The sequence below is a fragment of the Fulvia fulva genome, chromosome 1 (genome assembly GCF_020509005.1).
Source record: "Fulvia fulva chromosome 1, complete sequence".
Taxonomy (NCBI): domain Eukaryota; kingdom Fungi; phylum Ascomycota; class Dothideomycetes; order Mycosphaerellales; family Mycosphaerellaceae; genus Fulvia; species Fulvia fulva.
In genome coordinates this window covers 10,481,426-10,497,805 of record NC_063012.1, presented here as the reverse complement: position 1 = coordinate 10,497,805, position 16,380 = coordinate 10,481,426, and the positions used below count along the sequence as shown (strand labels likewise).

The 16,380-nt window shown below is 53.5% G+C and overlaps 6 protein-coding genes across 6 annotated transcripts; 3 read left to right on the top strand and 3 right to left on the bottom strand.

Annotated features, from left to right (window-relative positions):
• Window positions 1-569: 569 nt before the first annotated feature.
• On the top strand, window positions 570-5,593 carry CLAFUR5_02118 (3-hydroxybenzoate 4-monooxygenase; the record flags this gene model as incomplete). The annotated part of the gene is made up of 8 exons (XM_047901266.1): window positions 570-771; window positions 828-1,360; window positions 1,440-1,639; window positions 1,705-2,997; window positions 3,418-3,748; window positions 3,805-4,432; window positions 4,549-4,670; window positions 4,718-5,593. 8 exons carry the CDS (start codon window positions 570-572, stop codon window positions 5,591-5,593), a joined length of 4,185 nt encoding a protein of 1,394 aa, XP_047755245.1.
• A 149-nt stretch (window positions 5,594-5,742) lies between these two features.
• On the bottom strand, window positions 5,743-9,116 carry CLAFUR5_02117 (Psi-producing oxygenase A; the record flags this gene model as incomplete). The annotated part of the gene is made up of 3 exons (XM_047901265.1): window positions 5,743-7,543; window positions 7,594-8,163; window positions 8,233-9,116. The coding sequence occupies 3 exons, from the start codon at window positions 9,114-9,116 to the stop codon at window positions 5,743-5,745; spliced, it is 3,255 nt and encodes a 1,084-aa protein (XP_047755252.1).
• A 982-nt stretch (window positions 9,117-10,098) lies between these two features.
• CLAFUR5_02116 (uncharacterized protein) lies at window positions 10,099-10,836 on the bottom strand (the record flags this gene model as incomplete). Its single annotated transcript, XM_047901264.1, has 3 exons — window positions 10,099-10,242; window positions 10,284-10,411; window positions 10,680-10,836. 3 exons carry the CDS (start codon window positions 10,834-10,836, stop codon window positions 10,099-10,101), a joined length of 429 nt encoding a protein of 142 aa, XP_047755251.1.
• Window positions 10,837-11,254: 418 nt separating this feature from the next.
• CLAFUR5_02115 (uncharacterized protein) lies at window positions 11,255-13,293 on the top strand (the record flags this gene model as incomplete). The annotated part of the gene is made up of 9 exons (XM_047901263.1): window positions 11,255-11,328; window positions 11,396-11,472; window positions 11,526-11,537; window positions 11,584-11,698; window positions 11,797-11,912; window positions 11,966-12,032; window positions 12,085-12,150; window positions 12,200-12,963; window positions 13,013-13,293. The coding sequence occupies 9 exons, from the start codon at window positions 11,255-11,257 to the stop codon at window positions 13,291-13,293; spliced, it is 1,572 nt and encodes a 523-aa protein (XP_047755254.1).
• A 172-nt stretch (window positions 13,294-13,465) lies between these two features.
• CLAFUR5_02114 (Translin-associated protein X) lies at window positions 13,466-14,331 on the top strand (the record flags this gene model as incomplete). The annotated part of the gene is made up of 2 exons (XM_047901262.1): window positions 13,466-14,193; window positions 14,250-14,331. The coding sequence occupies 2 exons, from the start codon at window positions 13,466-13,468 to the stop codon at window positions 14,329-14,331; spliced, it is 810 nt and encodes a 269-aa protein (XP_047755253.1).
• Window positions 14,332-15,226: 895 nt separating this feature from the next.
• Window positions 15,227-15,449, bottom strand: CLAFUR5_02113 (uncharacterized protein; the record flags this gene model as incomplete). The annotated part of the gene is made up of 2 exons (XM_047901261.1): window positions 15,227-15,237; window positions 15,290-15,449. The coding sequence occupies 2 exons, from the start codon at window positions 15,447-15,449 to the stop codon at window positions 15,227-15,229; spliced, it is 171 nt and encodes a 56-aa protein (XP_047755248.1).
• Window positions 15,450-16,380: the final 931 nt, after the last annotated feature.

The following is a 16,380-nucleotide window of genomic DNA, read 5'->3' as shown; positions in this document are numbered from 1 at the left end:
CGTACTGCCCGGTCCACAGTCGCTAGCTGACGCGTAAACAGCAGTTGCCTCAATGCGTCCGCTACACCAATGCCCTATGCCGGCATCGAGAACGCTCTACCAGCTTCGTATCGCCTTGAGGTAGCACTGATATCTTGGTGCGTGTTCCATCGCACAGGTCGATCGAGCAGGGAACACCCGGCCTGTCAACCAATTTGGATTCGACCACTGCATACGGACTCTTCCTGCTGGTAGATGCCGCAGGTTGTACACCTTCAAGATGATTGCTAACACCCTTCGTGCTGCTTTTTGTTTGGCAACAAGCCTTCTTGGCCAAGCGATCGCATTTGTTTGGCTCATCAGCGCGAGATGAAACGCGCCTGCGCGCACTGGCACTTGAGGGGCGTCAACACGCACGGTTAGAGATGCCTTTGGTCTAGACGTCGCCATTCCTCGACCAGCATCGAATGTAAGGATCGTTCCATCCACATCCTCTATCTGGTGCACTGGCTGCACATATCATCGTCGTTCATTACGCTGCTGGCTGGCACTCTCTTTTCTATTAAAAGTCCACGTTCTGAGAATTGGCAATGTCTTTCCTTAACTCATCGCAGGGCTCATATGATCTAGAAAGCGGCAAAAAGTCGGCAGGAGCGACAGTGACCGACGTGCAGTCAGAAAAGAGTGCACGTCCGGTCCTTGGACTCAGAAAAACGTCTGACAAGGTCTTGAAGACCAAATCTTCAGGAGACAGCAGCGAGAAGCTTGCTGGGTACGTTGGGGAAGAAGATGGTATGCATTGCTTCGATATGGAGAGTCAGGATCTGTGTTTGCTGACCCGTACGCAGCCCTCACCAAGATCGGGAACGTCTTGTTCAAGATCCACAGCGCCTCAATCATCACAAGATATGCCCTATACATCCTGCCGGTCGCCGCTCTCTTGTCGATACCACTAGTCCTTACAGCCACGGTGTATGCGGACAGCAAGGCTGGTCCTATCCGCCTGCTCGGTCTCTTCGTCTGGATCGAGATTGTGTGGTTGTCGCTCTGGATCTGCAAGCTGATAGCCCATGGTCTGCCTTTCGTGTTCGAGGCGACTTGTGGGCTAGTCAGTGGTGGGATTCGCAAGTACAGTCTCGTATTGATCTCGCTTGAAATCCCAGTCTCACTATTCTTCTGGACCATCGTCAGCTATGCCACAGCCGGAACAATCTGCATATGGAACAAGGATCAGTGCCATAACTCCAAGAATTGGCTCGATACCCTCAAGACTGTGTTCAAGGCTGGTATCGTTGTCGCTGCGATATTCTTGGCGGAGAAGACCTTGATTCAGCTGGTCAGCATCAACTATCACAGGAAGACGTATCACGACAAGATCAAGGTATGTGTAAGCCATACATGGGGCGCTGAGGCAGGAGAAGAGCTTCAAGTGGGAGGGCTAACACAGTATTATTCGACAGGAAAGTAAGAAGCTAATAAAGTTGTTGGACCTGCTCTACGATGCTTCTCGAGCACTCTTTCCAGAGTTTTGCAGGGAATTCGAAGAAGAGGATGCCGAGATCCAGGGCAACACCCTGGCAGATGTTCGCAACCAGTTGGCCAAGGCTGGTGTCAATCAGAAAGTCTTCAACATGGGTCGTGTTCGTGACAAGGTCACAGCGTAAGTTGTCACCATCTATAGTACCAAGCGGTTCCTATCTGCCCAAAACTTGACACGCGTGACAGAGCATTTGGGGCGATGGCTTCCGACATTGCCGGCAAGCAAGTCTTCAGCACCACATCAGCACACGCGATTGTCATCGAAGCCTTGGAATCGCCCCGTTCCTCAAAAGCTTTGGCACGACGTTTGTGGCTGTCCTTCGCTGGCGAAGGCAGGGAAGTGCTCTACAGACAAGACCTTGTAGAGATTCTCGGCGAACAGCAGAACCAAAAAGTAGACGAGATCTTTGGCCTTCTAGATCGAGATGGCAATGGCGACGTAAGCCTGGACGAAATGGAGATGCTCGTCGTCCAAGCTGGCCAAGATCGCAAGAACAGGGCAACCTCGATGCACGATATCAGCCAAGCAATCGCCGTCCTGGACCGGCTACTTTCTGCAGTCGTTCTGGCTGCCGTCGCGTTGATCTATGCGGCATTCTTCTCGCCAGCATTTGCGGCTAAGACCACTCAGCTCTGGACGACATTCACGGGCCTTGCCTCCGCAATAGGCGGAACGGTGACAGAGTTTCTCAGCTGCTGTATCTTCCTCTTTCTCAAGCATCCATACGACGTCGGCGATCGGGTCAACATCAACGAGCAAGAGCTCATCGTCGAGCGAATCAGCTTGATGTACTCAGTTTTCAGGAGGGTCGATACCAACTCAACCCTTCAAATCCCCCACAACATCGCAAACTCGCTATGGATCGAGAACATCAGCCGCAGCCAAGCTATGCGCGAACGTCTCACAATTGCTGTCGCCGCAACCACGACTCAAGAAGATATCCTAGCTCTGAGAGGAGAACTGCAGAAGTTCGTAGCAGCTGACGAGAACCGCCGCGACTACCAACAAGAATTCGACATTGAACTGCGCGGCGTCGGTGACCTCAAGCAACTCGATCTGCGCGTCGAGATCCGCCATAAGTCAAACTTCGCCAATGAGATGCTCCGCAATCCCCGCCGGAACAAGTTCATGTGCGAGCTTCTCGCCGCCGCCAGGAGAATTCCATTAGAGCCACCGGGCGGAGCAGCGCCTGCTCTGGGCGATCCTGCTAATCCGGCATACTCGGTCGCTGTATCTGATCTCGAGGCGGTCGCGGCGAGAGAGAGGAAGGCGAAGGATGTGGAGGCTAGTCGATTGTTTCCGATAGGAGGGACGTATGCGAATGCTGTGAGTTCGGCGGTTCAGAAATACGCTCCGAGTGTGGTTGGGAGTGTAACAGGACGTCGGCCTAGTGCTGGTGATGGTGATGGTGACAGGAGGAGTGGAGAGTCGTTGAGGGTGTCGAGGGATCAGGATAGGCCGGGTAGAGGAGCGATGAGGTATTTCCATCAGAGGTAGACCTTGTGTTAGATGGCGAGGCACTCAGGTGTAGAAGTGCAAAGATGCCTCATGCTGGCATCTTGGGAAATCACCGCAACTGAGCCGCGTATGCTTCTTCGTAGTAGACTGCCATCTTACATGCTTCTCAGAACTTGCATAAGGCTTGGTCTTCGCGTTCAGATGGCCGGCACCGACGACATGGAAGTGTGGTCAGACCCGCACCTCCAAAGACGACTTCTCCCACTGCCGGTGCTGATGTCCGGGTCACAACACTTGCATATCGGCATACCTACATGCGTCACATTGCCTTGGTTGCCCACTAGGTTTGTTCATTGCTGCCGCGTAATTGACATGAGGTAGCGAAGGTCTCTCTTGTCGTCTCGTTGATCTCATTGCACCGCCCTTGATCCACCTCACAGGAACCTCTACTACTTCAGCATGCAATTCCACGTCGATGGCTTCCAAGGCTCGAGCGATCCGCTCGTGACGCAGTACAACGGCGCCGAGCCTGACTTCCAATCAAGCCTACCCGAAGAGGTGGATGTACTAATCATCGGAGCTGGGCCAGCAGGACTCTTGCTAGGGGCTCAACTCGCACGATTCCCAGACATCACCACGCGCATCATCGAGACGAAACCTGGGCGACTTGAGCAAGGACAGGCAGACGGCCTCCAGTGCAGAACGATCGAGATCTTCGAGGCATTCGGCTTTAGCGAACGAGTCCTGAAAGAGGCGTATTGGGTCAACGAGGTAGGAGAGGACACGCCTGGGAGGAATGACAAGAGCTGATACGAACTTCGGTGCAGACCACTTTCTGGTCACCTACCGAAGATGGCAAGGGCTTGCGGCGAAGTGGCAGGATACGAGATACAGAAGAAGGCTTGAGCGAGTTTCCACATGTCATACTGAACCAAGCTCGACTGCATGACCTATGGCTGGACTGTATGAAATGGTCTCAGACGCGTCTAGAGCCTTCATACAGCCGGAAAATGGTACATGTGGACATTCCCAAAGACTCAGGCCCAATCAACGTCACAGTCGAACGATTAGACGAAGCACACAAAGGCCAACAAGAACACGTGCGAGCGAAATACGTTGTAGGCTGCGATGGAGCTCGAAGCGGTGTTCGACAGACTATCGGCATCGAGATGAAGGGCGATTTCACCAACAGCGTATGGGGCGTACTCGACGCCTTGTTAGTGACTGACTTCCCTGATATCCGCCTGAAGACAGCGATACATTCTGCGAACGATGGCAGTATCCTCATCATTCCGCGAGAGGGCGGGTATTTGGCTAGGTTCTATATTGAGCTGGACAAGCTGGGCAGCGGCGAACGGGTTTCTTCGAAGAATGTCACGGCTGAGGTGCTGATAGATCGAGCGAAGCGGATTTTCGCGCCTTATAGGTTTGATGTGCGGGAGATTGCTTATTGGAGTAAGTACGATGGGCGGAAGGCACATGTGTCAGACCAGGCGCGCTGCATCTCAAGCGTGGCATCCGGTCTTGGGGTTGTATCGCATACTGCATATAGCTAATGCTCTTTTATTTAGGTGTCTACGAAGTAGGGCAAAGACTTACAGGTCATTTCGATGATGTGCCGAAAGCTGAGCGACATCTGCGAGATCCTCGTGTGTTCATCGCTGGTGATGCATGCCACACCCACAGCGCGAAGGTCAGATTTCCCGGTCATGTCGCAGATATACGCTGACGCGCAAATAGGCTGGGCAAGGCATGAACGTTTCTATGAACGATTGCTACAATCTCGGCTGGAAGCTGGCCGCAGTGTTGCATGGCACATCGCCGACTAGCTTGCTACACACGTACAGCGAGGAAAGACAAGATATCGCCCGGATGCTCATCGATTTCGACCGTGAGATGTCCCGAATGTTCGCCGCGAAACCTAAGGAGAAAGCCAGTGAGGACGACAAGGACTCCGTCGATCCAGCAGTCTTCCAGGACTATTTCACCCAGCAAGGTCGCTTCATGGCAGGTGTCCAGACGAAATATAAACCTGGTCCGCTCACGTCTGCGGATACGCGATGGCAAGAGCTAGCTACTGGATTTGAAATTGGGACGAGGTTCCAGTCTGTGCAGGTCCTTCGTGTTGCAGATGCAAAGCCTATCCACCTGGGCCATGAGTTCAAAGCAGATGGGCGATGGCGTATCATTCTGTTCGGTGACAAGTCTGCCCCTACATCGCCCGCCAGCCCAATATCCAAGCTCTGCGATGCACTCCACAAGGAGATCATTCCCAGATACACCTCATCGAACGCTGATATCGATTCGATCATAGACGTTCGTGCCGTCTTCCAACAGTCACGCAAAACCTTAAACATCACGGACCTTCCGCAAATTCTGCTCCCACGTAAAGGAAAGCTCGGCATTCAGGATTACGAGAAGGCGTTTACGGACGAGGAAAGCTACGGATTTGGTTTTGGAGAGATTTACAAGACCCGCGGCATCGATCGAGAGAAAGGGTGTGTGATTGTCGTGCGACCTGATCAGTATATCAGTGCCATCATGCCTCTATCGGGAGAGACGAGCGGTATGCTCAGAGCGTTTTTTGATGGGGTTATGAATACCACGGGAGAGTAGATGAATGGGTCATAACATTCGTCATCTTTATCGACAGAAGATCCTCGAGAAACATGGGCATTCATCCACCACTCAACCACCGCACCGACGCATTACCTACATACAGATCAGACCACAAAGCAAGTCATAACGGCCCAGAACACGCCGCTCTAGTACGTCTTCGTACCATTTGCCATCGCCGTACCATTAGTCGTCCCGTTCGCCAATCCATTGGTCAAAGCACCGTTGTCGTAGTACTCAAGCGTCAACGTCGTCGGCATCGGCGACTCCGACGAGTTGGCATCAAGATAATGCTTAATCTCCGCGCCTCCAACCTTATACTCCAAAAAGCTGAACCGTCCCAGCCGCCCAGCAGCGCGGTTCAGATCGATCAGCTTAAAGACCTCCTTAAGCATCCCAGCAATAGCCGGTCCAACAACCCGCGCACCCGGTCCATGGCCCAGGAGCGTATACGACTCAAACGGCCGGTGAGGGTCCAGCTTCTCCGGGTTAGGGAACGCCAGAGGATCCATGGCAGCCTTCGAAGCTGCGACGAGGACCTTCTGGTCCGCACGCACGTTGACGGGACCGCGCTCGCCATCCTGGACGACGACGTCCTTCTTGGCTACGAGGGGGAGGCCGGGAACGACGCTTGCGTGGCGCATGCCCTCGAAGATGAAACCTTGCAGCTCCTTGTTCGAGGCTGCATCGTTGAGGTGCGCGAGCTGGACGATTCGCTTCTTGGACTCGGCGTACTTGGGCTGCAGGAAGAGGTCGATGAGAAGCGAAGCTTGCTGGGTGATGATGCCAGCCACTGTAGCGCCGATACCTAAGCAGTCGCCAGCAAGCTCGGGGATGGGTTGCTTGGTGGCCAGGAGAGCTTTGTAGATGCGGTCGGCATCTGGGCCGACTTCGTACGCGGAGCCCTTAGCTAGCCAGTCCACGATGTGCTCCTTGACGCCTTGCTGAGTCTTGAGGTGAGCTTCGTGGATCTCGCCCAGTGTGGACACGGCGTACTCGGCGTTCTCTCTGAGCTTCCACTCACGGCCCGCTCGGACGTTGAAGCTGGAGTAGAGGAAGAGGGCGAGGTACATGTCGAATAAACGAGGCAGCGTGACCAGTCCCTTCGGAGTCTCCGGGGTCTTCAGTGGTATCGCAAACCGATTTGCGAGCCACATGATCGGCGCCACGTTGGTGATGTCTCGCACGACATCGATCGAGCGCTTAGCGCTAGAGTACTTGAGTGAGCATTGCTGGATTAAGCGTGCTGTCGTAGTTTGGAAGAACTTGCTGACATTCTCCTCGAATCCATCTTCGAAGAAGATTTTCTGCAGTGTGGTTGATTTGTTGCTCTGAGATCCGTGGAAGCCGAACATGAACTCACGTCCTGTACTCAGTCGTTCGACGGATGGCAGGGACAATGGTCGGAAGCTGTTGGCATCTTCTAGAACGGCTTTGATACCAGTTCGAGTGTGAATACCGACGACAGTGCCATCTGGAGGCGGTCGGACCAAGTCGTACTTCTCAATCGCTTTGTTGTCCTGCAAGATTTCCTTCACAGCCTTTGGGGTGTAGAAAGGCAGCAGAGCGTACGGAGACGTTCCAGTGAAAGAGTTGGGAAGACCGGTGAACAAGAGATGTGGCAGCATTCCTCCGTAAGTTCCACCTGGGATGTCCCCAAGCTTGCTGACACCCCAGTTCGACAAGGTGTTGCTGTTGAAGTCGTAGGAGAGGTAGCGGTCTCCACGTACCAGGGCCACTGCGTCGTCGAGGATACCACGACCGGTTGTTTGGCCGGGGCAAACACCGCTACCTGGCATCGCGGGCTTTGTGCATTCGGCCATCAGTCCAGGGTACAGCTCAAGGTTGTCGATGTGGCCGTAAAGTAATTCTGCCGCACGCGCGGTTTCCTTGTCTGGGTTCCACTCCTCGAAGCTACCATATGCCTTGAGATTGAGGTAACTGCGGAATCTGGGACTTCATTAGCACGACTTCTCTGTGCGTATCATGGGGCCACTCACTCGTTCATCGTGCAGACGTTGAACTGGTTCCTTGCCTGCATTTGACCAAGAATATCTACCACTTTCAAGGACTCTGGTGTTCCGTGGGCTCCGAAAGCGTGCGCTGGCTCGTTGACGCAGTCTTTGATCAACTCACCAAGTTGAACATCGTTGAATCGTCCAGTTGCGTCACGCTCCAGGCCGCCGAATGTCCATTGCCGTGGCTCGAGAGAGTTCAAGTGCTCTGCCTCTGCTCCCATGACTCTTTCGTAGAACAGCTTGGTCGTCATCTGGTCCAGGCCCTTGAGCTCAGGTACGTGCTTGCGCAACACTGCCTCCATCCATTGGTCATCTGCGGCGCTGAGAGCTGCATGCCAGTGGTAGAGTACGGCGAATTCGGTGGAGACGACGTTTCCGGTGCCTCTCTCCACTCGTTGTCCGGCACTCTTGATTTCCTTGCCAAGGTCGAGTGACCAAGTGGAGTTCGCTCGTGGAGTGTTGAGGATGGCGGCGACGTAATCTTTGAGGACGACTGTGGCGAAGAAGCCGACATTGATGTTTCTTGCTATTTGGAAGATGTCGTTGTCTTGCCTGTACAGATAGCTTAGTGTCAGCGAACGTTGCGAATTCAATCACTCTCATCGTGGAGGCTTCACTTACCATACCTGTTCCTCCTTACTGAGCTCTCCCCAAGGCTTGTACTTGTACTTGCCTTCCTCGTTGATGGACAGCAAGGACTCGGCAATGCTGTTGTGGTTTCTCGAGAACAGTACCAGTAAAGCCACCACACCCGGCGGCATAAGCATGATACGCTCAGATGCGATCGAATCCGGATATATCAAGCCGTTGTTGTAGGTACGTACACGTACCTGCTCTTTCTCCGTGTTACCATAGAGAGTACTCAGGTCCACGTAACTTGAAGTTTCGTTGATCCATGGCTCTTTTCTCTTAGTCTGAAAGCACTCGTGAATGACGATTGTTGCGAAGGAGAAGAACAAGCGATTCAGACCGGATGGATGCTCTCGGAAAGGTCCCTTGCGCTTCATAAGCTGCTCAAACACGAGTTCGGGATCTGGGAGATTGGGTCCTTTTGGTTTGTTGGGAGGCACGTTCCTTGCGTATGGAGTGCCCGCCTTTCCCATCTCTGGATTCCATGGATTGTTGTTGCCGCCATCATGTCTTCTGTACTTTGACGTTGGTCCTGCCATTGTTGTAGAGGGATGCGGTAGGTCGTGGTACAACATTTTGATGAAGGCGTCTGAGGTAGCAGCAGACAAACCACTGTTCGCGGGGAGGGATTGCAGCATGGCAACGCCATTCTCTAGCATCAGATCTTTGTCGTCCAGAGGATCACCAGATGCCAGAGCAGGAAGTGCTGATGCCAATGTCTTCGCATCTTTCATGTTGAGGTGGGTCAAATCGTGCAGGACCGAGGTCTTCTCGACCTTTGGAGCTGAGGCTGCCTCATTGCCTGATTTTCGATCAGGAGCCGAGGATGGTTTCCTCTTGATGTGTCCAATGATTGACTTGATTCCAGGCGCCATGGTTGCGTATATTATACGTTGCTGCTTTGCGAGGGCGCTCGATTGTAAGATGTCCCTATTGGATGCGTACTAAGATTCCGTGTAGTTTCCTTCCTACTCCTCCCTTCTATCGCCTGTTATTGAGTTGGAAGTCTGCGGCAAGATCGGTATCTGCCTGATATGGGGCGTGCTGTCCTGCAAAATTGACACTTGAAGTTATTGATTTGCTATTAGGATGGCACACAATAGTACAGTCGCAGACAGGCTGATGAGCGCCAGAATCACACACTGTGGTGGCGAGGGTGCGATTGCTTGCACCTTGTAGCACCATTATCTTTGGTCAATGCTCAAGCTCAACACGTCTCAATGCCCACCGCCTGCAGGGACGACGTACGAGAGGCGCACATCATCGAGCAGATCAGCCAATGGAGGCATGATCAGATGCAACCCTCATCCTCGGACGTACTGGTATGCATTGGCTGCATTGGTGTTACAGCTGTTTTTTCCTAATCAGAACATGGCTGGTGGACCAAGCAGAGCAAAGACCACCAGGTGTCAAGAGGTCGTGCAGATGGCATGTCGTGGCGTGGCACCGCGTGAAGCAGTGCAGCGTGTCGGCAGCAAGTGCGAATAAGCAGACTTTCGTGTCGTGTGTGCAGTCTGTGATCGTCCAGCAGCTCCAAGCCCAACGAACTATGTCGAACACTGCTGCAACCAATAGTTGGGGGTCGAATTCGGGTAGCGTAAGGGCTGCTGAGCCGGATACCAGAACCCGCTGTCACGCTTTTCCGATCTAGGACTTTGCAGACTACAACTGGTCGATGCTTGCTGTGGGTTGGCGACAAGGCGCATATGCACGAGGCAGATCGTGTCGGCCACACTGCTGATAGTGCATACTTTATGGTTAGCTCCGAGCGGGCAGAGGTTCGGCAGGCTCGAAGTGACAGCTCACCCATCGAGTGTCTGTGGTCTTGTACATCGCGAAGGTGTCAGCAATGCATTGTCAATTGCACACATAGTTGCCGGTCGGAGAGCTGTCGTGCGCAGAGAACCTGTCCAAGGACTTCAGACTGGGCATCGTATGATCAGATACATACTGTGGTGTGCACCCATCTGTCCCTGTAGCGGGGAACATCGTTGAGGCTGGCTGCAGAGAGGGAGTACGCAAGCCTCCGATTAGCCACTTACCGTTCGTGCTTGAAACGTGTGTAGTACAGCGTTACCTGAGGGAGACTTTTCGGACCGCCTCTTCATCAGGTCCGGTCCGTAACGGCTGTCGACATCTGGAGGATGCGAGACTGCAAAAAGCATCTCGGCTGTCTAAAGTGCTTCCCAATTGTTAGTACATTGATCGTACTTGGTGCGGCTTACCTCGCGGAGCGCACCTACTCGTACATGCTGATTCTCGTCCTGCTTGCAGTACTGCCTCTCGGGAAGCGTCCATTGATTCTCGGGATCCGAGTGTAAGACACCAAGTAGATTAGTGGACCCCAATGCATGCGGCGTAACCGAAAGTGTTGCCAATGTGCACGCATGTGCTCAATCAGTATCAGTGGTGACGATGATCAGATGCCGACTACACACCTTTACCAGGCAATTGGAAAGCTATCCTGCGATCCTGCGAAGACAAATGCGGACCAAGTAGTGATTCGTCGACAGCCGTCGAGCGGGTCTGCTTATGTTGCTCCTCGACAGCACACTCGTGCTGTGTAGCACCGATATACTCGGTCCACAGCGACATCGGTGCAAGGTAGGTCGCATATCGATGATCGTCCAAAGCATCATCGGGGGACGAGGGGCGGATGTGTTGATGAGACCGAATCGCTTCACCGCGAAGGGCATGAATGCAGTCGCATTATGGCAGAACCTAACACTCAAGTGTATGGCATTAGACCAGTCCGGAAGCCCAGAGCCTTGATCCTGTGTTTCGATGGGACCGGCAACAAATTCCAGGGCAACGAAGGGGACTCGAACAGTAAGCCTGCAATGAGAGCGACTGGGGCACCGTTGACCCGATTCTCCAGTCGTGAAGATCTTCAGTCTGCTCGATCGAGAGGACCCGAATCAGTGTGAGTGCTTGTCGCGGGTTAATGGACTGCCAGAGTACTCAGAGCGGCGTAGTCCATTACTATCAACCCGGGATCGGGACGTTACTTAAAATGGGATCTCTAGCGCAAAAGTCTCGTATGAAGTCTTGGTACCTAAAGGCCAAAGATCAGGCATTGGGCATGAGGTAGGGCTCTGAAAGTTGACGAGTCCATAATTCGAAGCCTGCGAAGTGGATGCTGACGAAGTGTCAGCTTTGGTGAGCATGTCATGGCAGGCTATCACTTCTTAATGAAGCATTACGACGATGGAGATGCCATATACTTCTTCGGTATACCACCCGGAGCTTAGTAGACAGGACCGATGCTGACTTGTGATTCGCAGGATTCTCGCGAGGTAACCACCTACCATGGAGTATTGCCAGGCGTACTGACCGGGAAAGGCGCGTATACTGCTCGGTTCCTTGCACAAATGCTTGACTATGTTGGTCTGCTAAGTGCCGGCAACGAAGAGATGCTGAGTTTTGGTCAGTGGATTCTGATGCTCTACACACGAATGTAGCCCAGCTGACCTGCCTGTTCAAGCATGGAAGACCTTCGCCAATTGGCATGAGCGTCCTGAGCAGGATACGCTCGGACTGACAGCAACTCGCTAGGCAGATGAGGCGGGATGAGTCTCCAGAAGACAGAGCCAAGAAGAGGAACACATTCGACTTCATGAAGAAGTTCCGCGAGACCTTCAGCAGACCTGTCTGCCGGATCGAGTTCCTGGGTAAGCTATCTGTGCCGTTGTGACGAAATTCTGGGCTCACGCTAATCCGCAAGGACTGTTCGACTGTGTCAATAGTGTGCCTCGATTTGAGAGTGCCTGGATGTCGCGAACCCGCTTCCCGTATTCGAGCCCTACCAACGAGCCCATGCCTGCACTGACAGTGCGATTGCAGTTACACGGCAAAGACCACAGCCCGCGTGATACGTCATGCCGTTTCGATCGATGAAAGACGTGCTAAGTATGTCTCTGGACCTGCCAGATGTACTCTTGTAGGCTGATGGTCACAGGTTCCGACAGGACTTGATCTCGGAAATGCGCGAGTCTTCCCACGGAGTAAGTTATCGAGAATATCTTGCTGACCACTTGCACCTGCATCATCGTCAGCAAGACGGTGAGAATGGCTCCGCCAAACGGCCTAGCTTCAAGAAACCACACTATTCGCAGCCGCTCTTTCGTACTCTACGTCGCAGGAGGCCTCTGGCTGCCGACGAGAGTTCCGACTGTGCGGTCAGTCCAGGCGCATCTCAGGTCTCCGTCAACTCCAACAATATCCCTTCGCGGCGAAAGCGGGACCACGGCCGATCGGAGGAGGCAGACCCCGAGGATCGCCAGAATGTGCTCGAGGTATGGTTCGCAGGCCAGCATGGAGATATTGGAGGAGGCTGGAAGTTGAGCCCTGGGGAGGACCGGCGGCTCAGCGACATTGCATTGATGTGGATGCTACGAGAGGCTCAGAATGCTGGCATGCCTTTCGATCCCATCCGGGTGAAGGCCTCTAGGCTGTTCATGCATGATCCTGAGCCGCCACTCGCCAGCCTGGCAGTAGAAGCGCCGGTCATCCATATCAAAGGACAGGAAGTGCCGAGTGTCTCATCGCCCGAACAGCAGACTGCCTCGATGCAAGAATTCGCATGCGAGGTTCATCGTCTTTCGACCCAGAGCCGTGTCCACGACTGGCTTCGTTTCGGCGGCGGCGCTGGGTGGCTATCAGTCGCGGCATGGCGGTTCATGGAGTTCATGCCTTTCAAGAGAATGGACCTCCAGCCAGATGGTAAGTTGCTGGACCAGGATGCCTGTGGTCCAACATTGACGATGTCCAGGCTCATGGCGTGCGATTTCGTGGCCACTGCCAAGAGGAGAGACGCGCGACATGAGCGCAGATTGTAAGGTCCATCACTCTGTCATCAAGAGGATGGAGGCAGATGCCACGTATCGGCCAGGGAATCTGATTGTCGGAGGAGGAGGTCGTGGAGTTCGCAAGGCGGCGGAGAAGTATGGGATTGGGAGCTGGCGAGTGGTCCACAAACACGAAGATCCAATTGAGGAGATCCACGTCAAAGATCATGCACAATGCCTGAGCACCGTGAATGGACATTCATAGATGCTCTGTGTATGTTCCGTAGAGGTGAAAGTGATGTCAAGGAGAAGCAGTAGACGCGTCGCAGATGCTGTTTCTCGTGAAGATGACTCAGCAATTCTTTCCTCCCTCACCCTTCTACCAATATTCTCGCCAATCCAACACATGTACATTGTCTAAACCACTTTCCTGTGTTATGGGCGCCAAGCGATCCCGAGCTGACATGGAGGCCAAAGACACGGGCTCCGCTCACTCGCCCTTCATGCCCATGTTCGAGGCCTTCCGTGCCGAACTAGACGAACACCACGACCGCAGAGAACGCATCATCAAAGCATCCCGAGACATCACAGCAGCCTCGAAAAAGATCATCTTCACACTGCAACGAGTCCGCAAGCTGAACGAACCTCTGCCCCAACACGTCGTCAAAGGCAACAAGCAATACTACGACGTCATCGGCGAACGACTAGCTTCCGTGTCGGGAGACCTCCGAGGCCTCAGTGCGTGGCGTTATGCCCGACAGATCAGTGGTGGGGTGCAGGAGTATATGGAAGCGGCTTCGTTTGAGCATTACTTGACTACAGCATCACTCCTCACATACGACGACGCCTCGGCGCAACTTCTGGCCCGAGACAAGGAGGGTCCGGGTATAGAGCTGAGCGCAGAAGACTATCTGCTTGGCATTTTCGACATGACGGGTGAGCTGATGCGATTTGCTATTACGACCATGGCGACAGGCGGTGCCCTGCCTGGTGTTACATCCGAGAATGCAGGTTCCACTGTCAGCGAGCGAAATGTCTTACATGATCTTCGCGCTCTGCGGTCGGCACTTGAGTCGCTCAATGCTGGACAGGGTCCTTTTGCTAAGGAGGCTGAGAAGAAGATGGATGTGATGAAGACGAGTGTGGAGAAGGTTGAGCGGTCGTTGTAAGTCTTATTGGTTTTCTTATCTTGTGAATCGCCGACTGATAGATTCCTTCCAGGTACGGCTTGGTGGTCAGAGGTGCTGAGCGCCCTAAGGGCTGGCTGCCTGATGCCGACAGATCGATCGAGGTGGAGGGATGAGAAGCTCTGCTGGACGTCCACGACGAAGAGGCGTGAAAAGCGCCGAAGCTGGTCGGAATATCAACAAGGCTGTCGCTGGGTCCTGTACGGATGCTGCTTGGTTGAGCGAGCTGTTGATGAGCTGGTCACTGGCCATGACCACAGAACATCCGGAAGCTGTCACAATGATACCTAGACACATGATATCAAAAGCAGGCAAGACAAATTTCATGCCTGATGCCATAGAAGCCACTACTTGTCAACGAAGAGTCAACGGACTATGCAAAGGGATCCAATATCAACCCGTACATCCAGCATTACAACGTAGCGCTCCGTCAGAAGACCAGCTTCTGGAGAAAGGAACCAAACTCCGAGCTCGTACCTCTTGACTCGTGATCAATCGCCCCATCACATGGGCTTGATCGGCGGTGTCTCCCAATATCGCAACAAGCGCGACAGCGCCGCACTCCTGCAGATTCGGAGGTCAGCCGCGATCGTTTCACCCAGTCGCTATCTGCCCCTGATGCGCTTACCATTCTTGCACAAAGGCAGAAGAAAGCTGTTCCACAGCCTGCTCGGACGGCTTCTTCCCACCCCACCTGTAAGAAGCACGACATATCAGCACGCTGATCAGTACACAAGGCGCTGCGGGGCTCACATCTCGGGTCTTGATGCCTGTGTTCGCGCATACGCAGGAAGAAGCTGATCAGTGTGAACCTTGGCGGGTACTAGCCAGCAGTAGTTTCAAGATCGATTCGATGCTGGATCCTGGTATACCCTGCGTTTAGCTTCGTCTAGAAAATCGGAGCTGCGACTTCGTCAGCGTGTGTAATGGTTTTGCATTACATAGTACTGACCTGAAAGGATGATCTCGTGTCATTGTCCGCAGTTCTACGAGTAGGCTGTTCGAATTGACCTAGTACATCCCTGGTCACAGTCAGACGTCGTGCCGTCCTCTTCAATCCTTCGAGGGACCTACAGGCAGAGGTCATGGGCTGCGTGAGATCTGAGGAGCCTAGCGCGGCGAACATCCGCTCAACACGACGAAGTTCTCCGATTGCGTTGATCCGGTGTTCATTCAGAGCTTCGATGAGTGCGAGCTTCTGTGCCTGTTGTTGAGCAATGTTAGTGCATGCCATGTTTGTGTTGTCCAGTTCAGCCGTTCTCCAAGCTAGATGTAATGTTCCCCCGCCGTGGGACAGGAGAGATATGCTCGCAGCGAACTTGGAGCGGCGTGTTGTGGGCTGGAATATAACCCAATGCGCAGCCCATGCACACTTTGTGAGTTTTGTAGTGTCGAGCATTGAACGACCAGTTGATACCAATGACCACACGAGAAATTGCAGGGGAAGCCGTGTCGACTCACCAAGTCAGACTCTGATTCGTCCTGCGAGCTCGCTCCTGTTGTTGTATATGACAACAATGGGTGAGAAGACAACACCGAGCCTTGTGAGCCTGTAACCCGAGCCTCGCATCTGGAGGTGATGATGCAGAGGGTGTAGGTAGAGGAGGATATGGTGAGACGTAGCCTGCGCCCAAAAAAGTCAACAACGTTCTTGATGGCAGAAGGATCAACCAGGTGCAGCTGTGACCGATCTTGCATTGAGTTGTACCTGATCTCCGCTTGGCACGAGATGGTCCTACTGACGAAAACCCAACATTGCCACGGCTTGGCGCACATTGCGAGCTCTCCGAGCCTGGGGTGCTCGATCTTTGGCGAGCGGAATCGTTGACAGCGTGGCTTGATGCTTTCATCTTGTCATTCAGGTCGCTGTTGGAGGCCCGATCGAGTTCGGCGGTCAACGGGGCGATGTGTTGGAGTAACCACAACCAGGCCTTTGACTCAGTGTACCTAATTCGCCTGAAGTCAATGCTTATAGCCAGGTGCACTTTGAATGTTATTCTCCGTTCATCGGACTGCTCAATGGTGCCTTGTGAACATCCTGTCATGCTAAACCAGTCTCGAACCACGGAGCGGTCGTTCAGTCGTAGCAGCGCTGGCCTCAAAAGATGATGATAGCGTATTGGTCACATTCGACATTTGAAGCGCGTCCAGCTTAGGCTGCATGT